Source organism: Polypterus senegalus, chromosome 9 (assembly GCF_016835505.1).
Source record: "Polypterus senegalus isolate Bchr_013 chromosome 9, ASM1683550v1, whole genome shotgun sequence".
Classification (NCBI taxonomy): domain Eukaryota; kingdom Metazoa; phylum Chordata; class Cladistia; order Polypteriformes; family Polypteridae; genus Polypterus; species Polypterus senegalus.
Genome location: NC_053162.1, coordinates 91259538 through 91282252, shown reverse-complemented (window position 1 = coordinate 91282252; position 22715 = coordinate 91259538). Strand labels below are relative to the sequence as shown.

Below are 22715 nucleotides of genomic sequence, written 5' to 3'. Positions count from 1 at the left end.
GGAGGTTGGGTGCAGTGTGAGTTGGGTGGTGGCCGAAGGCGGGACCTTGGCGGTCTGATCCTCGGCTACAGAAACTGGCTCTTGGGACGTGGAATGTCACCTCTCTGAAGGGGAAGGAGCCTGAGCTAGTGCGCGAGGTCGAGAGGTTCCGGCTAGATATAGTCGGACTCACCTCGACGCACAGCTTGGACTCTGGAACCAATCTCCTTGAGAGGGGCTGGACTCTCTACCACTCTGGAGTTGCCCCGTGAGGCGCCGAGCAGGTGTGGGCATACTTATTGCCCCCACTGGAGCCTGTGCATTGGGGTTTACCCGTGGACAGAGGGTGGCCTCCCTCCCCTTCGGGTGGGGGGAAGGGTCCTGACTGTTGTTTGTGCGTATGCGCCGAACAGCAGTTTGGAGTATCCACCCTTTTTGGAGTCTCTGGAGGGTTGCTAGAGGGCATACCTTCTGGGGATTCCCTCGTTTTGCTGGGAGACTTCAATGCTCACGTGGGCAATGACAGTGAGACCTGGAAGGGCGTGATTGGGAGGAATGGCCCCGATCTGAACCCGAGCGGTGTTTTGTTATTGGACTTCTGTGCTCGTCATGGATTGTCCATAACGAACACCATGTTCAAGCATAAGGGTGTTCATATGTGCACTTGGCACCAGGACACCCTAGGCCTCAGGTCGATGATCGACTTTGTGGTCGTGTTGTCGGACTTGCGGCCATATGTCTTGGACACTCGGGTGAAGAGAGGGGCGGAGCTGTCAACTGATCACCACCTGGTGGTGAGTTGGCTTCGATGGTGGGGGAAGATGCCGGTCAGACCTGGTAGGCCCAAACGTGTTGTGAGGGTCTGCTGGGAACGGCTGGCAGAGTCCCCTGTCAGAAGTAGCTTCAACTCCCACCTCCGCAGAACTTCAACCACGCCCCGAGGGAGGTGGGGACATTGAGTCGAATGGGCCATGTTCCGTGCCTCTATTGTTGAGGCGGCTGACCGGAGCTGTGGCCGCAAGGTGGTTGGTGCCTGTCGTGGCGGCAATCCCCGAACCCGTTGGTGGACACCGGTGGTGAGGGATGCCGTGGGTCTCTGGAGGCAGCTGATAGGTACCGCAGGCCAAGCGAACGCGCTTCGTTGTTGCTGAGGCAAAACTCGGGCATGGGAGGAGTTTGAGAGGCCATGGAGAACGACTTTCGGACGGCCGAGGAGATTCTGGTCCACCGTCCGCGCCTCAGGAGGGGAAGCAGTGCAGTGTCAACACCGTATATGGTGGGGATGGTGCGCTGCTGACCTCGACTTCGGACGCTGGGTCGGTGGGGGAGTACTTCGAAGACCTCCTCAATCCCACTAACATGCCTTCCAATGAGGAAGCAGAGCCTGGGGACTCTGAGGTGGGCTCTCCCATCTCTGGGACTGAAGTCACCGAGGTGGTCAAAAACTCCTTGGTGGCAGGGCCCGGGGTGGATGAGATACCGAGTTCCTTAAGGCTCTGGATGTTGTAGGACTGTCTTGGTTGACACGCCTCTGCAACATCGCATGGACATCGGGACAGTGCCTCTGGATTGGCAGACCGGGGTGGTGGTCCCCTCTTTAAAAGGGGACGGAGGGTGTGTTCCAACTATAGAGGGATCACACTCCTCAGCCTCCCTGGAAAAGTCTATTCGGGGTTCTGGAGAGGAGGGTCCGGATAGTGAACCTCGGATTCAGGAGGAACAGTGTGGTTTTAGTCCTGGTCGGAACAGTGGACCAGCTCTTCACCCTTAGCAGAGTCCTGAGGGTGCATGGGAGTTTGCCCGACCGGTCTACATGTGTTTTGTGGACTTGGAAAAGGCATTCGACCGTGTCCCTCGGGAATCCTGTGGGGGTGCTCGGGAGTATGGGGTACCGGACCCCTGATAAGAGCTGTTCGGTCTCTGTACAACCGTGTCAGAGCTTGGTCCGCATTGCCGCAGTAAGTCGAGCCCGCTTCCAGTGAGAGTTGGACTCCGCCAGGGCTGCCCTTTGTCACCGATTCTGTTCATAACTTTTATGGACAGAATTTCTAGGCGCAGCCAGGCTGTTGAAGGGGTCCGGTTTGGTGGACTCAGGATTGGGTCACTGCTTTTGCAGATGATGTTGTCCTGTTTGCTTCATCAGGCCGTGATCTTCAGCTCTCTGGATCGGTTCGCAGCTGAGTGTGAAGCGGCTGGGATGAGAATCAGCACCTCCAAATCCGAGCATGGTCCTCAGCCGGAAAAGGGTGGAGTGCCCTCTCAGGGTTGGGGAGAGATCCTGCCCCAAGTAGAGGAGTTCAAGTATCTCGGGGTCTTGTTCACGAGTAAGGGAAGAATGGAGCGTGAGATCGACAGGCGGATCGGTGCGGCATCCGCAGTGATGCGGATCTGCATCGGTCTGTCGTGGTGAAAAGGAGCTGAGCCATAAGGCAAAGCTCTCAATTTACCAGTCGATCTACACTCCTACCCTCACCTATGGTCATGAGCTATGGGTAGTGACCAAAGAACGAGATCTGAATACAAGCGGCTGAAATGAGTTTCCTCCACAGGGTGTCTGGGCTTTCCCTTAAAGATAGGGTGAGAAGCTCAGTCATCCGGGAGGGGCTCAGTGTAGAGCCACTGCTCCTCCGCATCGAGAGGAGTCAGATGAGGTGGCTCGGGCATCTGATCAGGATGCCTCCTGGACGCCTCCCTGGTGAGGTGTTCCGGGCACGTCCAACCGGGAGGAGGCCCCGGGGAAGACCCAGGACACGCTGGAGGGACTATGTCTCCCGGCTGGCCTGGGAACGCCTTTGGGATTCTCCGGAAGAGCTGGAAGAAGTGGCCGGGAGAGGGAAGTCTGGGCCTCTCTGCTTAAGCTGCTGCCCCCGCGACCCGACCTCGGATAAGCGGAAGAGGATGGATGGATGGATGGATGCTATTAATCCCAAAACACTCGGAATCTGCCATCATTATCCTGCCATTCACACTAACTACGTCCAATTATCAAGCAATATTTTTTCTATGAATAAGTAATAGGAAATTATGGGATATTTAATTTGGTTGTACTCTGTGCTTGGATGTAGCAAGGCTAATATAGAAACAGCCTGCTCTGCATAATATGACACCCCTGCAGTTGCATTTAGAAGACAGAAACCTGCTTGCTTACTTGAGATGGGGATTTGCCATATAAATTAGTTGGTTAAGACAGTACCATATGACAACTAAACCCAGAGTTTGTGGCAATCCTCTAATTGTGAGAATGTGAACCGGAGGGGCAAGGCACTATATAATTTCTCACCAGTCATACTGAAGGATGCAAAAAGAGAGATTACCCAAATGTTCAGATATTACAAGACTGAAAATATGGAGTTGGGTAAGTCTCAGGTCTAATACAAGCTAAAGTGCCTTTAATTAATTTTAAAATCTTAGACAGAAACATATAATTAGCAGTCAAATGTGATACATGCAATTAAAGCACTGCCAAACACACATACTTACTTTGAGACGGATCTTTAGTTTCACATTTTTGTCATGGAATTGGTCATAGTGGTCACCTCTAAGTACTTCTGGTTGTAAGATATAGCCACTCTTTCCATTTAGTCTAAATATAGCATTGTTTAGCTGTGTAGATTTGTCTAAATAAAAAAATGTATATATATGTAAAAATAAGCAATGAAAAGCTGAATATAAAAAGAAAGAAAACATAATCTTGCAATGTACCTTTTAGGTAACCTCACCTGCAGTCTGAAAGTTCAGTGCTACCATCTGACAACCGCACATCCAAAAAATATAAGGATCATAGTTTGATGAGTCCACTCTTTGACCTTTTGGATAAATTCGACTTAGTGCCTTGCAGTTGTATCTGAGAAACTCTCTTCTCCTTTCAGTAGGTGCCTTGGTTTCTACAAATGATCGTACTTCCCTATAATCATAGCGATCTGTACAAAAAAAAAAAGATAAAAAAGATATCAATAAGAAGATAAGCTTAGGAAAAAAAAACAGCATGTAAATATTGTTTTCACATCAAAATATATAATGAAAGCTTTACAACTTTCATCAAGTGTGTCCTTTAAAAAGAGTAAGCAGGAAAGTGGGAAGTGCTATAAGAGGCTAAAAGCCATAGTGAATGTGAAAGGCTTTGATTTGGAAATATAAAGACAAATTAAAACATTACTTATTATTCAGTGCTCAAAAAATGTCTCACCTAAGTTGGAGAAAAAAACTAAAGTCAGTTTAATTTGAAAGAAAGGAAAGAAACCTAAATGATAGATCAGTGAAGGAATATATTCCACAATAGGCATCGTGAGGTATTTGATCCTATCTGTTCAAATATGACCCTTGCAATGATTATCAAGCTGCTTCCCTGTTCAACTATTCATTCTCCATGACCTCTTCTTTAAGATATACAATAAATAAGCTTTGGTACTGTGAGGTTACGGCAGGGTAGATTAGACCATTCTAAACACTATTTAACTTACTTAGTTATGTTGTCAAATATTTTCACCAACATGAACATTTTTATTGGTCTCTTGTATTTTTGTCATAGAGGGCAATAAAGCTGATTCTGCAGAATTATTCCACTTAAGCATTGAATTGTGAATTCAAGTACATTGAAGAAAATTAAGAAGATGTTTATTCTAGGCATGAGCCAGGAGGCAAAACGCAAAAGGTACAGTATGTAGCAAAAGGGAACAAAGAAATGAGACACACGGTAAAAGAAGTAGCCTTGACAGCTTTAAAAAAGTATCTAGATGATACATTTGGACTATATAACTGATGAATTGAATTATCTCCTCTTGTTTATCAACATCTGCATGTTATTTTAAAGTAAATTAATTTTAATGCATTTTGTGCAATGTATGAATCCATTACTTTAAAGTGCTTGACAATGCAAATATTTCAATGAAATACAAGAAAATACAATACTTTATTAAGCAGTGAATACAGGCTGTATAGGAAAGCCTAACATTTGTAACAGTGGATTGAGTAGGAAAGAAGAGACATACAGTACGTTGTATATAATGACAAATGAAGATCAGAATTAATTAAATAAGTGAGAAGCAAATTGAAATGAAAGAGTCCATATTTGCAAACACCAGAAAATATGCAGATTTTTACTTTATTAGCCAAAAAACAGATGTGCCCTGATAAAACACTGAGACTTTTTTTAATTAATTAAAATGAATGTACTTGTACTGAGAAATTATCCTTATTTGGCCATATTTGTTGTCTTACCTCTTCTTTCACCTGAGTGGGATAAAAGGTAAAATGTTTTGCTTCCATTAGTCTAAATGGCAAAAAAAAAATCGTCTTAACAAGAAATGGTATATAGTTTGTTCTTAATCACTAGAAACATGTATGGGGCATCCTTTAACAAAATGTTCAATTCTTCTGAAATTTACTGACACGGATAAAATTGTCCATCATTTACTGGTGATGGAATGTTACACCTTCAAAAATGAGTACTAAACCAGGACAGATATCTTACACAAGTATCTACTAAACTCAGCCTGAAAGATAGTGTAAGTTAAGTTATAGATACTACCAATGGGAAGTTATGAATCAGGTAAACAGCAGATGACTTAGGCCCTGTCACACTACAAGATTGTTCCATCAATTTTCAGTCGCAAATTTCATTTTCATAATCTTTGTTCATAGTGTGTAGTTTGACACTCCCAGCAACTCAGTCTAATCTATCTGCGATTTACTTCTATATGATTTTGCATTGAGTTGGAGGGGCATACTCTTTGCACGTAAGAACTGTTTGTGATATCCTGTGTAGTGGGAAAGTGGTCCCAACCTACACTCTGGACATCTTATAGTTCATGAGCCAAACAGGATCAGCGGAGAGAACACACAGCTCTAAAACTGAAGGGTGACAGGTGCAAGTTTATTTACAAGAGTGCTGCACAACAAAAACACAGTAGTGTCGGGAAAGACTTGTTTCAGAGCCCTTCAACACTGACACTGCATTAAAAAACAAATAGAAACAAAAAGAAAAAAACAGAAACTGTGTGTAATTTAAGTATGTACAGTGCACTCCTCAGTCCTCTTTACTCCTCTAGGTAACTGGCAAAAACTACATATTCACATTCCAATAATAAAGACAGACTTCCTTCTTTATCCCTGGCTTGGGAAGTTCTTCAAAAGGGGGAAAAATAAACAAAAGACATGTACAAGGAAAATCTAGTTTGTATATATAAAAAAAGGCAACTGCACCAATTCCAAAAAACTATCCCTAAGCCAAAAATGTATATTTACCTCCACCTAAACCATCACTCGAAGATTCATATGTACAAAAAGAAAAGGAAAATATTTACAAAGCCGTCAAGAAGCCTGCACAAGCCTGAAGAAGGGGCCTGAGTTGTCTTGAAAGCTTGCATATTGTAATGTTTTTAGTTAGCCAATAAAATGTGTCATTTTGCTTGGCTTTTCTCTACAAAGCCGTCAAGTAAAACAACTGCTCCTTCTACAGCTCAGCAGTGCTAAATCCTGCCACTCTTTCAGGTTCACTTACGACAAATGTTGGTTAGCAACTCTTTAAACAAAACTGGCAAGATTATCCAGCCAGTCTGCCACCCCTGTTTACCCGACGCAACTATCCAGGCAGACGCTGGCACGTTCACGCCACGCGTCGCAATATGCCCCGAGTAGCTTCCTATTTAAAATCGCACCCTATCGGTAGCGCGCGCGTAAACCTAACTGTAAGGGCTCATTTATACTTCACGCTCAGAACGCGTACGCGTCCGCATCATGGCTGCCACGCGTTCCCAGCGTTCATTTCACGCGTCCTCTGAGCAGGTCCTCAGAAATTAACGCGACGCGTGCGCGAGTTGCAGTACCAGCAAAAGTCGGGGGGCGCAGTGTGCTAAAAGTCGGAACGTGACGTCAGAGTCTCTGTTTACTATCTACATGTGACAGCAAACCTCTATGGAGATCCTACGGGGATCTATGTGCGCGCTTTGCTGTTTGATGAATGGTTCAAAGTGTCGAAGCAAAATGCCGACATACAGATGCATTCGTGGTGCTTTTATATTCAAGCGTCGCATATTCCCGATCGTAATGACACGATACATTTTAAAAGTCTCACATACCATCTTTTGTGTCGTCTTTTTTAATTTTTTTTATTTTTGCAACTTAACAACAGCAACATAATGTATAGCGTTATATTTGACGCGGTGAAAACGTGTATTTTGTGATTAAAGTGGAAATTTCGGCTTTAAGTCCACTTTAACCTCGTAGTTTACTTTATCATTAAAGCAGACCGTCGTAAACGTCATCCCAGTTTTTAATCGCTACGAGCTTCTTGGACCTGACAGCTGCGGCAAGCAGCAAAAGATCACCACACAGAACAAATTAAATGTATGATATTCCAACTCTCTGCACATTTAGAATCTTTAGATTCATACTTGATATCACTTTCATGATGAAATGCATTAAAGTGTGTATGTTACATTTTACGTATAATTTCATTTAAATAATGAATACTGTTAATAATTACACACATGGGGGTGACACGGTGGCAGAGCAATAGCACTGCTGTCTCGCAGAGAGTTACGTTGCTGGTATTTCCTGCTTGTATTCCACACTGTGCTTCGGTTTCCTTCCAAAGATAAGCAGATTTGGGGATTTGGTGCCGCTAAAATGACGCTAGTGTATGTGAGTGCTTGTATTCACCTTGCGATGAGCAGAGACCTCGTCCAGGGACTGTTTCTCAGTCGTGCCCAATGCTTGTTGGAATGGGCACATCCCTGGATTGATGGATTTAATCAATAAACATCCTTTTCACAGATATTGCGGTAAGGTGTTATCGGAATTTAATAGGTGTTTTAGGCAATTCACAACACAGAGAAGCCAAACATGCTCTCACCGCGATACTATCTCACACTGCCACCTGGTGGACTCCTCCAGCTTTACGTAAAGTACGCGCGCAAGTATAAACACAACAACGCTTGCGTAGAAGGAGCGTCCGCTGCAGCATGCGTCGCGTCGCGTGAAGTATAAATGAGCCCTTATGCTGAGCTCAAGCACGTAAACTTTATTTACTTAGAATACGGGATTCTTATCTCTGACTTGGCCTCAGCCACAGTCTCAGTTATAATTACAGTGACCAGACGTCCCGGTTTACCTTGGACAGTCCCTATTTTTGGATCACCCGTCCTGGCGTCCCCGAAAGATCAGGAAATGTCCCGGCCTGTGGCGTTTTCCAACAAAATGCGTACTTTTCCCTAGAGGCCTAGACCCCATTCAGTCTTTCTGATTCCAAATCATACTTTCTACCCATCATGTTAGTCGACCTTCTTCTGAGTCTGCTGGTGGCCATTGTTTGCAGTATGGAAACGCACGGAAGGCGAGAAGGCGGAAGCATCGTCGGACGGTATCGGCCGTGCCCTGTGATACGACACGTTTTGGCTATGTTACGTTCTGAGCCAGGAATTATCTTATTATTCCTGCTCTGAGCCTGATATTTGAGCTGATGCCTGATTCAGTCATTTACTCGTCAATACGGCGTTCGAGGTGAACCGTTTTCACTGAAGTTAAAGCTTAAACTTAAAAGAGTTAAACTTGCCAATTTATTTTGTAGGACAAAATTGAAAGTGCTGACAAAGTTTATTTTTTTTTTAACTTTAATTTTAGCTCTTTACTCTTTAAGTAAGTACTGCTGTACACACTTTACTGTATAGTCTCAAGTCGGCAGACTGTACTCTCTGTAAATTTCGTCATAGTTGTGAAACTGATAATATATATATATATATATATATATATTAATAGTGAATGAATATTTGACACAAGTCACAACATTTGCGGATGCTTGCCTGTTCCTTACACGTACAGCTGTATTTTACTTTGTTTTCCTTTAGTTTAGAGTGCAGAGTGACATTGCTTCTTCCCTTGCCTCTTTGGAATTTGGTTTGCTGTTTCTTCTTTTGAAGTCGGGACATGCACTAGCAGTAGCACACGTACGTGGGATGCAATATTGTGAATGAAGCACGTTTATCCTGCAAGTGTAACTGACCTAATAATGTACACTAATGAGTTTATTTGCTCTTCAGGAAAGCGTGTCTTTCAGTCAATTTTCACGAACTGTTTTTGGCAAGATCTAGCCTGTAATTTCACGAAAAATAGCATACAATGGTATAGAACCCTACTTTGAAAATGGGTATATGTTTGTGGTTTAATAATATGCGTGTTTCAAATGGAAGAAATTCGTACAGAATAAGATGCAGGAAACACGAAAATAGGCATTTCCATTATTAAAGTCTATCAGGTAGCCCCCAGAAAAATCTGGTCACTATATAAATGCAGATGCAGCTTTCTCTTCCAGGCGTACCGTACCTTTAACCACCTGCAATGGATACCTGCGGAGGAGCCCGCACTGTCCATTATACCGGCTCCACGTATGCCTCACAGCGCGCTCCTGCTCAGATGGCTCAATATTCCGAGAAAGGTCTCTTTTGCACATTCCCGCGGCAGCGCCTTCAACACACAAACGGCAAGCGCCCTTCTTTACAATGGCGTACTTTTACTCTTATAAACAATGATGTTCGGCTTAGTGTAGCTTTTAACTTAAATTGGTAATGTACTAAGGTGACCAGAATTTTTGGGGCCAATCAGAGGCCATTTGGGCTAGAGGAGCGTAGACTACTCCCCTCATGTTCCGTCATTGAAGTTCTCCCACCACTACCGATGGAAAACTTTGAGTCGCATAGGCTGCAGATCACAACAGAAGCATCCGGGGTCGGACGCAAATACGAAAATTCACGCTGAAGCCCATCATTGAACTGACACTTCCTTTTAGCACTCATGTTGAATCACAGAGATCACCGAGCCAAAATGCAGAAACAACAGGTGGAAGAAAAGAGCTGCCACCCTGCTCTCGCATCCAGATGCAAGCCACGCGTAGACACAGCCACAGGCAGAGGCAGAGCACGGCGTGCCTCTCTTAGAATCAACAGATTATGAGTAGGGACTCTAAACACTACAGAGTACAAAGCGAAAGCTTATCACGTGATTTCTTGCCAAAGTTGTAGGATGCGATAAAGCATAACCTCTGTTAAAACACCGCGCATGCGCGCTAAATTCAAATTATCGTGGTGATGAGATACATTCAAAAAAGTGAACCAGCTGAAACCGGGGACATGTTTCTGAATGGGGACAGTTGTCAGAAAAAGGGGACTGTCCTCAGAAAACGGGGATGGATGGTCACCTTAAATGTACGGAGTTGTGCATTACCACACTGATATCCAATCAGTGCTAACCTGGAAATAAAATATATGAAAAGCAGCCACAAAGAAACAAGGGAAGCATGTTTTATGTACCTCACAAACAGAAGGGAGGCTCTTCTGATTGATGTGTTATGTTTTATGTACCATGACAGAATGGGAAAAAAGAAAAAGCCAGGATTATGCTTGAACTTGCAGAGTATCTGGAAAGCATGCATACAGAATTGTGTTCTGCCTTAACTGATATCGATGTGAAAAATAAAAGTAAATGGATTAGCAGATGGAAGACACAAACTGTAAGTCAAAAAGAAGCACTGAAGGTCCAGGTGCTGCCTGGTAACAGTGGTATCATGAATGGTGATGACCATACGAAAAACAAAATCATGTCATAATAAAAGAATAAAATGATAATATCACAATATACAGTAAATTAACCTACTTACTATATAATTAAACACTAAGCTCTGCTCTTTGTGACTGGTCCCTTAGGACAATGTGACCGGTCAGTTTGGCTTTTGTTAATAGAGAAAAAGAGGAGGTGTGAGATGCACCAGGAGGATTAAAGGCATAGCAGCTATGCTGAGAGTCATTTTTCAAAGTATAACAGCAGACACAGGCAAGAAATCCACTTTGAATGACAAAATCTGCGAAATAGGCTTTACAGGAGCTCGCTCGACAAAGGTAACACTGGTCAAGAGAGCTTCAGATGCATGAGGATACCGAGGAAAGATGCTGAAGGTACACATAGGGCAACAGGAAACCTAAATATTTTATATATATATATATATACACTCACCTAAAGGATTATTAGGAACACCTGTTCAATTTCTCATTAATACAATTATCTAATCAACCAATCACATGGCAGTTTCAATGCATTTAGGGGTGTGGTCATGGTCAAGACAATCTCCTGAACTCCAAACTGAATGTCAGAATGGGAAAGAAAGGTGATTTAAGCAATTTTGAGAGTGGCATGGTTGTTGGTACCAGACGGGCCGGTCTGAGTATTTCACAATCTGCTCAGTTACTGTGATTTTCACGCACAACCATTTCTAGGGTTTACAAAGAATGGTATGAAAAGGGAAAAACATCCAGTATGCAGCAGTCCTGTGGGCGAAAATACCTAGTTGATGCTAGAGGTCAGAGGAGAATGGGCCGACTGATTCAAGCTGATACAAGAGCAACTTTGACTGAAATAACCACTCGTTACAACCGAGGTATGCAGCAAAGCATTTGTGAAGCCACAACACGCACAACCTTGAGGCGGATGGCCTACAACAGCAGAAGACCCCACCGGGTACCACTCATCTCCACTACAAATAGGAAAAAGAGGCTACAATTTGCACGGGCTCACCAAAATTGGACAGTTGAAGACTAAAAATGCTGCCTGGTCTGATGAGTCTCGATTTCTGTTGAGACATTCAAATGGTAGAGTCAGAATTTGGCATAAACAGAATGAGAACATGGATCCATCATGCCTTGTTACAACTGTGCAGGCTGGTGGTGGTGGTGTAATGGTGTGGGGGATGTTTTCTTGGCACACTTTAGGCCCCTTTGTGCCAATTGGGCATCGTTTAAATGCCAGGGGCTACCTGAGCATTGTTTCTGACCATGTCCATCCCTTCATGACCACCATGTACCCATCTTCTGATGGCTACTTCCAGCAGGATAATGCACCATGTCACAAAGCTTGAATCATTTCAAATTGGTTTCTTGAACATGACAATGAGTTCACTGTACTAAAATGGCCCCCACAGTCACCAGATCTCAACCCAAATGAGCATCTTTGGGATGTAGTGGAACGGGAGCTTCGTGCCCTGGATGTGCATCCCACAAATCTCCATCAACTGCAAGATGCTATCCTATCAATATGGGCCAGCATTTCTACAGAATGCTTTCAGCACCTTGTTGAATCAATGCCATGTAGAATTAAGGCAGTTCTGAAGGCTAAAGGGGGTCAAACACCGTATTAGTATGGTGTTCCTAATAATCCTTTAGGTGAGTGTATATGTGCTATACTTGCGAACTACAGGAGCTAAACTTTGATGTTGGTCTTAATCAAAAGCTTATGTTGTGATGCGTGTTGGTGAAGCAAAAAATGGGGTTTGCACCTTTTAAATGGCAAAGTGCACAGGAAACTGATCAAGAAGATGACATGGCAGAAAGAAAAAGAGCAGCAACATCTGAGTGTGAGGCAAATTGCAGAAGCTGATTTTACGATAGGAACAAGTTGATCTTTGATTTAATAAAAAGCCTGTGATGTGATATGTACTGGTGTTGCAAAAAATATCACTCCCAGTAACTGCGGTAAAGATATTGATTTTTTTCAGTCTTTCTTATGGAAAACTGCATAGGCAAATTGATCAAGAAGGTGATATGGCAGAATGGAAAAAAGACCAATGACATCTACTGAGTGTGATGCAAGTTGTAGAAGCTGATTAGGTGATAGAAAAAAATAAGAATGACAGCTCTGGCATCCTCTGCCTGTCAAGAACATGCAGCGCGGCAACCTGCTGGTCTTATATACTACTGGGACTGGAACTTTGATCTTGGGAGAACCAGAGGTTCTATTTTTTAAGTTCTATATAAATTACATCTAAACAAAAGTGTTTGTTCTCCCCAGAAGAGAAGCCATCCACACCATAAACACAGAGCACATAATAGCTGGCTAATATGAAGAAATATGATTTGCCTTATATATTTGTTTCCCTTGATAATTTGTGTTCTATCCCTCCTCTTGTGTATTTTTGGCCAATATACCCTAATTAAATACAAATAGATGTACAGTATACACATTTTGTTCCAGGTATGAGTGGCAAGATACCTTCCACCACAAAAGATTTAATGTTTTAACTTAATTTACAGTGCTGTTCACTAATGTAAGAATATCCTGTTCTTTCAGTAGATGTCTCCTTAAAAGAAAGGAAATAGTTTTTGACATACCAAAAGAGTCCTTGTCTTTGCTTCTTGGCTGGCAATAAATAATTAGGTCAGACATTTCAATAGCAACCACATCCCTCTTCTCACTTTGTTTTTTCTGTTCAATCTGTTTGAAAAGAATGTGCGGTTTAGGTTATCACAGGAGACAACAAAATACTTGGCCTGTTCTTAATCAGGCCATCCAAAAAGGAGTAGCATGACTGCAACCTATCGCTGCTTTCTATTTGAACACAGAAAACAAGCACACAGAAATGACTGCAGTATCAGCCTAAACTTTACTCTCTTTATACACATATTCTGTATTATTTGAAGTATAGCATATCTACATGAATCGGATAAACATCAAAAGACTATTAAGCTTACAAAGCTTATTCCCCAGTTTAAAAAAAGGGTGAAAGTTTTCTTGAAATACTGTACTAAAAATAACACCATGTCTTTTTGAATATTTATGTGCATTAAGTAAACTATACGTCTTGTGCCATTTATGAGTTGAACTACATTGTTCAAATTTTATTCACAAAAGACAGAAACAAAATATGTTGATATTTTTTGTGTATATGGGGTTATAAAAATAGTCCCACATAAAGCATACCTTACATTGCTCAATGAGCTTTTTCTGTGTAATGTTCCACACCACATTGTACCACTCAAATTGCTCTTCCACTGTTTCTGTTGCGAGATCCATAGGAAGACTGTCGTCCATACTGGGCTGCAGGGTAAATACGAAATTCATTCCATTCTTTCTTTGTTGGGTTTTAGCTTTTTAGATAAAACACAAAAAATAACAAGATAAGCAACCAAAATATTTGAAGCATGCTAATAATTATTGAAACCGCCCCAAGAAATCAAATGGAGAGCATCATATTAAAGTTCTTATTTGCAGATATGCTATCCAGCTTAGTTAATTTAATATTTTTGTAAAAATGTATAGCCAGTCAAATATTCGGGGGGTAAAAGTTTCAGATACTTTGTTTTGTTAATTCACTGTTTCTTGATTATTTAGCAACAAAACATTTAAGTAATATTTTTTTATATATTTCAAATTTAATGCAGAAACATAAGAGAAGCATAAAAGTTTTTAAACTCAGTACAAGAGAATCTAATGAAAATGGAATTTCATTGCAATCAATGCTCCCAGAAGCCAATTTCTACATTTAGATCGTTGACTTGTTTTTGCTCTTGATAAGCAAGTCAGATATTCAAAAAATAAAGTTGCCCATGTTTTTTGTATAGGAATGGAGAACTCTTTTAGTCTTCTGAGTTATATGTAAAATATCACTATGTAGTAACTTTGTCAGTATTTTGCCACAGTATAAGGCATATTGGTGCTGTATGAATGGGAACGGAAATATATATTGCTTACATTTGATACTCTTTAGTTTAGTGTTCCAGCTTGCAATGAAAAAAGCTCGCAACCAGACAGTCAGACTGATTTTTGGTTGCTCTTGCTTTACTGTAAGAGTGGAATAATATTTGGACTTCAGTCTGGCCTTGTCCGTGTTTTCATTTTGTGTTGGTTTTATTACTTCTCAAACAATCCTTTGCTTGTAATTTGTTTTAGTTTTGTATTTTTCAATAATCCTTAATCCCTAACCCAAAATTTTTTTTCTTTCTCTTTAAGAACAGGGGACTCATTTATAATACTGGCATATGCATGAAAAGAAGCTTGGAATGTGTGTGCGCAATGTTCCATGGATATGTTGAGATTCATAAAAGAACACATGATGGGGAAACGTGCGTGTATTTATGGCTACTCTGACCCATACTTATGTAAAATTTTGGAGACACTGTAAAGTGACGACCCCCTTGATCAAGCAGGGAAATGCAGCCAAACCAGCTAAATGATGACTTGCATGCATAATAATTCTTATTACCAAGCCGTTATTATTCCATTATTATTATGTGCTTTGATATGACAAACATATTACACCTTAAAAGTGAGGAATATGAAGTACAGACTATTTTAGTTCCCATATAAGAGGGCCAATGCAGCGTATTTGCACTGACAAACTTTTTTTTTGACAGTTTATATCGACTACCTGTTGTCAGTTCTCAGTGTATTGGCCAGTAGTATCTCCATCAAGCTTCAGCTCCATTATGCCTGGTGTGCTGGAAGCTATTGACTGACTGGCAAGGCACTACATCCAGTTTTTGTATGGTGGGTGCAAATACATAAATTATATAACAATTTTGCAAACATAAAAAGTCAGTTTCCTGCCTTATCTGATTCTTTTTAGTGTGGTTTACTTCACTAATAAGGGAAACTAGCGAGAATGAAGCTGCTTTTGTGAACTCTGAGCAGTTACATTCCAATATTGTGCAAATCTTCTGCCATGCCATGAGGTGGGTAAGAAATGTGTCTCTGTGGCCTGGGTCAGCAGCCTGTGATTCATTTACTTTGGGGCAATTTGGTCTTGACAAATGTGAGGGTACTGTATGTGGTGGCTAGCTTGTTGGTAACGTAACTGTCTAAACCCTCAGAGTCATTGTAACAGCAATCATGTTATTACATGTGCCAGGTAATTGTGGCTACCTACTCATATGATGGTGCCTTACACTTGTCTCCAGTCTACAGAACACAAAGCATAGGCAATGAAAAGCCACGGATGATCTTACACTTTCAGTTGTGGTGCACAACCTGACATTCTTGAATGTAGGTTGCTTAGCCTCGGTGCATCAGGAGTGAGGCTACACTACCAGTCAGTGAAGTTCTTAAACATTGTGATTCCATGTGCATGACACTGATTAGCATGCTCCATATATGGATGTTTATGATAATCATTTCATATACATTTTTACAAGGTGATTGTTATTTATTATATAAAGGGTATATTATGTAGAAATGTTCATAGCCAGCTTTTTTATTCAGTTTGTTGCATTTTTTACATTTTTCTGTTCATTTGGTGTGGACATTTTCACACTTGAATCCATGCGGTTTTATAAATGAGGCCCTCGGTTGTTTGCTTCTAAATTACTTATAGGTGGTGTGGTAATTCATATTGCAATGACATGAGAGCAAAATACTGTATGCAGCAGCTTTCTTGGATAGTTGCAGTGGCATTACTTTAGTCTAAATTGTGATTTTCAGATGGCTTTGGTCGCTTTTAATTTTAAATTAGAGTTTTTGGTCTCTGAAATTGAATACTTAAAACTTTTGATTCTGAAAACTGGTTTCTGCTTTTGTCTCTTTGGAATTTAGGATTTTTTGCTTTGTGCCCTCCCCAACATAACCTATCGTCTATGGGGGAGGAACGAAAGCCTTAGATTCGTCAAAAATGTTGATCTCTGGTTTTCAACGGATCTCAATTTTTTTAGGGTCCCCGATACTGAAAACATCACTGTATCGATGGTGGGTGTGTGTCAGTTTCTTGAGGACGGTGTGGATGGAAAAATACAAAACTCGAAATTTAAGCCTGCTATAAGATGTTGATGTGGTGATTAGTTTTTGAGACAAATCATGCAAGAGAAAGAGGCATTCTAGAGTAACCCTCAAATACTATAATTCTGCAATAAATTATGAATTCTTCTCATCATAATGACCTATTTTATGATCAGAAAGATCGGCGTCAGAGGGTAGATATTACTGAAATGTTGTAGAATAGTTTGGGCAACTTGGTTTCTAGGGCGCAAAGCCTACTGACACTCACATCGAAATTATTTTTTTTTACATTAAAATGAACTATTCACTTTTTCTTTATTTATTTTTATTTGTTCGATTTTTTTGTATTTTGTATTTTTTGTTTACATATCCAGTACTCTTTATTTAATTAAAAGTTCTGTTTTGTGACCAGAGTTTTGCAGTTTATCTCCCCTTTTGGCATTTGTTTGGGAACATTTACTACCACATAAAATATAGCAAATGCACATTGATATCTTTAAATATATTCCTGGCTATTCTAAAGTACCTCCAATATAAAAAATAATTTAAAAAAGTCTGAATTTTGCAGGAGGCTGGCAGAGTGACACAGTGGTTAGTATCTAGCATCTTGGATTTAAATTACTGTCAGTGTGGAGACTGTACAACTTCCAGGTACTCCCATTCTCAATATCCTAAGAGATGCATCTATTAGGTTCATTGACATTTCTAAATTGGCTCAGTGTGATTGTGGGTCTGTGCATGAGAGGTGTGCTGTCTAGGGTTGATTCTTGACTTGCACCCTGTGCTGCCAGGATACATTCCTCAGACAACCATGAACTGGAGTATGTAGATCTGAGACTGTATATATGTTAGAATTTACTATTGAAAGAATAAAGAACTTTTCTGAGAATTCATTCTGAGATGTCAGGAAATGCTTTTAAATGTTTTAAAAGTCTGAAAAGGATAGGAAGTGCTATGCTTTTGAGATAGTTACAAACAAAATGTATTTTTTAATATCTCAGATGTATCTTGAGGTAATTTGAATTATTATAATCATAAGTAAGTCAGAGAGCCAATTAGTATGTAACATAGCAGCATATGAGGAGTGTACGTCTCAAAGATTAGATATTGGTTTGAATGCTGCCTAAATTGTCTTGCATCCAATGAAAATAAAAGCATAACTAGAAGAAGCGTAACCTTAATTGGCATCAAACAAACAAAATCAAAATGATACTGTGTATATATACATAATACAGCACATCTGAAATTAATATTGGCATTAATTGAAGAATCACAGCAGGTATTTGATGTCACATACCGCCATCCTAGTTGTGGACACTATCTTGGATAGTTTTGTTTGAATATTGTTAGACTGGCGAGGGAATGGTTGGGTTGATTAGGGTTATGCAAAAACACAGTGTCAAGTTTATTTTTGTGTTCAGCTTAATAATTGAAAAAGCCATGTGAAAATAAGTTCTTGTTTTTATTGACAACCTTTAATTAAATCGAGTATTTCTTAGTCAAAAAATTCCAACCAGATCAGATAACCCAAAGCAAGTAACTAAACTGAAAAAATATTAACTGGCTATATACTGAGTGAAAACTGCAATGATATGTTAATACTGCAGACCCTAATACAGTATATCAAGCTGCAAAATGTATGAATTTAACATTCTTACCTTAACAGTTTTCACAGTAATTGAGGGATATGTCTAAGAACAGGTGCACACTATGCCATTTTCTTATAGACACTGGTAGACTGGGTGCACTCTCAACACTTAGTGACTCATTTGTATTATTGGCTGATCAGAACAAGGCAAAAGCCTTGTGGAGACCTTCTATATGATCTTGTGGAATTGTGTAGCGAGACGTTTTGTAAAAAAAGTATTTAGAGGGGATTTCTTTCTCATTTTAGGAATTCATCCAAAAAGGACCACCCTGTAGTTGGTACAATTAAAACATCTTTCTGAACTTGTAAACAAGATGGAGAAATGTAAACATGGCCTGTTGTGTAGCAGGGGATGAGTACTAATGAAGACCTGAAAGCATAAAATAAAGATTATAACAATTGTGTGTTTATTTTTTTATTTGTTGTGGGTATGTGGAATGATCAGTTATCAAGTGGAGAAAAAAATAACTATTTTTCATAAATAAACAGTTAAAATTGACTCCAGGCATAAAAGACCATGTTTCCCTGTTCAACACTACAGTATTAAATTGCTATCATTTTAAAATATAAAGAAATAAAACAATGATCCTTACAAACACAGCAGTCTGAAAGATCCACACAACCTTTACACATTTCTCCCAGTGGGTTGTCCTCAATTATCTTCAACAAAAGAAAAAAAATGTATCACCATTAATATTCCTTAGCAAATGCTTTCATTTATGGAAGGGCAAATTTTAGTTACAAAACTGGAAAAAAACATCAGGTAATAAGGAACACTATGGTATAAAAATACATGTGCATGGGAGTATGCTTTATCCCTAATATGGGAATACATCAGGAAAAAAATACTTGTAAATACTGCATTATGGTCTAGAAAAACAAAAATGACATGTGAATGTTATATGGTAGACTTGCTTCTGCTTTTTATCATGTGTGAACTATAATGCATTTGAAAGAAAGATAAAGTGAAAGTCAAGAGCAAGTGTGCAATTTCTGATGTAGATTGTAGAGCATTGCCCTTCTTTCCTTGGTAAGCACCTTATAAATGTGGCAACTGTGGAAAATTCTCTAAAAAAACTAAAAACAAATGATTAACTAATTGTTTAATTATTTTTGATTGTATGCAATCTCAGTAACAATATAACCTCTGAGATATGAAGCAATTTTTGTTTATAAAGTAAAACTACAGTTTTTCAGTTATTGTTAGCATGATCTTTTCTAAAAGAGGCATGTCCTTGGTGTGTATGTGTGTGTGTGTATATATATAGTTTTTTTTTATTTTCAATAAATTTGCAAAAACCTCAAGTAAACTTTTTTCACATCATTATGGGGTGTTGTGTGTAGAATTCTGAGGAAAAAAATGAATTAAATCCATTTTGCAATAAGGCTGCAACATAACAAAATGTGGAAAAAGTGATGCGCTGTGAATACTTTCTGGATGCACTGTGTGTGTGATATATATATATATATATACTGTATGTATATATATATATATATATATATATATATATATATATATATATATATATATATATATATATATATATATACTGTATGTCAAATTTTTGTCTTTTTTGCACATATAACCAAAAGAAAAACACATTAAACTGTTGCATTTCTTGATCGAATATTACAACAGAGCTGGAAATTTACTCCTTATGCACACAAAGGCTAGTATGCCCTTAAAGTCAAAAAAGCCATGCATAGAGTACTTGGAGGTAATCATAGAAAATATTTTTTTGATACATTCTTATATATTACGCTACCTTGGCTGTCCGTTTGTCTGTCCAGGATTTTAAATCACCTGTAACTCGCAAACCGTTTGACCTGTTGACCTGAAATTTGGTGCACATTTACTATGCGACCTCTACTGTACGCTTTGGGGGTGACCATTTTTATAACTCTTTTTATTTTTATTTTATTCTAGAATTAACTGGCAGGGCGGTCGTGCAGCACATGCATACGGGCACTGTTCTCATCCCTACCACCTTCACAGTCACTTCCCCTACCTATTCATATCTTAAGTCATTCTTAAGTCAGATTGAACACTGAAATGCCAGCTTAAGAGAAAATTAAGAAAAACGTACTTAGTAATTGCAACACAAAACTGACTTAATCGGTTTTAACGCAAAAAGATGTTAACGAGAGAAAAGAAGAAGCGGGCCGCTAGAGTGGAGAAAAAAAGAGCTGCTTAGGAAGCAGCAATTGCATCAACCTCTGAGCAAAGAAATGCTAAACGTACAGAGAAAGAGTATGAAAACTATACGTCAAATGTATTCACTGCACGTTATCGTGCAGTACTTTGTTACTGGTTCATCACAGATTACATAGTGATTTTGGACGCTGTTGCATGTTATTTTAAGTATACTATATTTGTAATTGTGTAAATTTTAAAGGGACTGTATAATAGAAGTATGTTGTATCGGAATAAATTGAATTGACTAGATGGCATGGCATGTCTTATATTTCTTAACAGCATATCAGGGAACAAAGCTAAATTTAAATAAACCAACAAAACTTAGTTTCCCAGAAAAAAACAGCAGCCATTCTTTTTAATGTCTTGTATCACACCTTACCCGGTTTTTAGGCTCTTCTCTTCTGTCAGAAGAAATCTCTTCCACATAGTTTGAAGGAAAATAGAGTTGAATCTTCCCACCATAGTCACCTTTCCACCTGAAGGAAGAAGAGTGAAACATGTCCTTCAGGCTTTCAGCATAATAACCTAATAATGAAAAATAAATATTTCCTTCTCCTTTAAAGTACCTGACTTGTTACACATTCATCTTCTGAGACAAACTTGTTACTAAGAAAATTTTTGTTGACTGTGCTGAATGCAATTCCTTGAAACCAGTCCCAACCAGACAAAAGATGTCACCCCTCCAGCATGTCCTGGGTCTGTCACAGCATCTCCAACCAGTGAAAGGTGCAAGGGACAGGCCACCCAGTGGGGCATTCTCATGACATGCCCAAACCACTTCAACTGGCTGATCTCAATCTGGAGGAGCAGCGCTTCTACTCTGAGACTCTGAGGCTTTCCTGATTCATTGAGCTTTTTGCCCTATCACGAGTGTCAAAGTGGAGTGGGGGCTCTGAGGCTAGGGATCTGCGCTGGCAATTGAAAAGGTTGCCAGTTCGAATCCTGGAAGTGATTCCACTCAGTTGGGCCCTTGAGCAAGGTCCTTAACCTGCAATTGCACCGTCCTGGGTATAATGTTAACCTGCATCTAATATTTGGGTCCTCCAATTTGCAAGGGAATATTTGGGGGTTGGTAGCAGGATTGGTACTCAAGCCACTGTTTAAAAAAAAAAAAATCTCACAATGTTCCACTCCATTTGAACTAATGTGGTGCTGAGGTGTTGCATGGCTGCACTTGAGTCCTAATTTGGAACCAAAGCGGCATGTTGTGTGGTAGGTGTGGCAACGTGCTGTATCAGTGAAAGCTACTAATCTCATTGACTGTCAGCCTAGCCACCTCGTTGCTGATGCTTGTACTTGTAATCTCATTGAACCCGGTGGACATGCCCTCCTACTAGGAGGCAGTGTTAGACATGTACAGTGGGGGGACTCAATTGCTGTTGCCAAAGTCACTATTGTGGTCTGAAGACTGAGTGGTAGTATGGTTTCTATTGTCAATGAAATCCAACCGGAGATGTTGAAGGTGCTGGACATTGTTGGAATAGTATAATTAATGTGTTTTTTCACTGTTGCATGGAAGACAGGTAAAGCAATCTTGAAATCACAGATGGATGTGGTGGTCCCCATATTTAAGATAAGTGACCAGAAGGTGTGTATAAAGGGATCACACTCCTTAGCCTACCAGATAAGGCATATGCATGGGTGCTAGAGGGAGTGATCTGTCTGATAGTTGAGTCAAAGATACAGGAGGAACATTTTTGATTCTATCCTGGCCATGAAACAGTAGGCAAGGTTTCCTCCCTGGCACAGTTGCTAAAGCAATCATGAGATTGTGATAAACCAGTCTACATGTATTTTGTAGATCTGGAAAAAGCAAATGATCATTTCCTTTGGCATGTGTTGTGGAAGGTGCTGCTGAAATATGGGCTAACAGGGCATCTCTTCCATGCTGTCCATTCCCTCCATGAATGCAGTTGTGTCAGAATACTTGGAATTATACCCAATTAATTCACTTTGGGTGTTAAACTCCATCAGCACTAAGTCTTGTCTCCACTCCTGTTTGTGGTTTTCACTGACAGGATATCATGCCACAACTAAGTATGTGAGGGTGTCCATTTTTGGGGTGGTGGTGGTAGTATGGTATGCAGATGATGTTGTACTCTTTGCCACATCTGACTGATCTACAGCACACACTTCAGCAAAGTTGCAGGGATAAGGATTAGTAGCTCCAAACTTGATTTCATGATTCCCTTTCAGAAAAGGGTATATTGCTCTCTCCAAGAGCGGGAGAACAACTGCCCTGAGCGGAGTATTTTAGGATCTTGTTCTTGAGTAAAAAAAAAAGGTGGAAAAACAAGAAGCAGTGCTCAATGTGATCATTTTATTCAGTTTATCAAATTTTGTTTATTGGAAAATATGGGATACAGG

General features: G+C 40.2%; 1 protein-coding gene across 1 annotated transcript in view; it reads right to left on the bottom strand.

Annotated features, from left to right (window-relative positions):
* plcg2 (phospholipase C, gamma 2) overlaps window positions 1-22715 on the bottom strand; it is a 201546-nt gene that overhangs the window by 13093 nt on the left and 165738 nt on the right. The window contains exons 23-28 of the mRNA XM_039763474.1: window positions 20728-20824; window positions 18745-18811; window positions 13717-13883; window positions 13128-13230; window positions 3699-3899; window positions 3460-3596 (exon numbers count right to left, since the gene is read on the bottom strand). Of these exons, the coding sequence (XP_039619408.1) occupies window positions 3460-3596; window positions 3699-3899; window positions 13128-13230; window positions 13717-13883; window positions 18745-18811; window positions 20728-20824 (772 nt within the window). The remainder of the gene's footprint in view (window positions 1-3459; window positions 3597-3698; window positions 3900-13127; window positions 13231-13716; window positions 13884-18744; window positions 18812-20727; window positions 20825-22715) is intronic.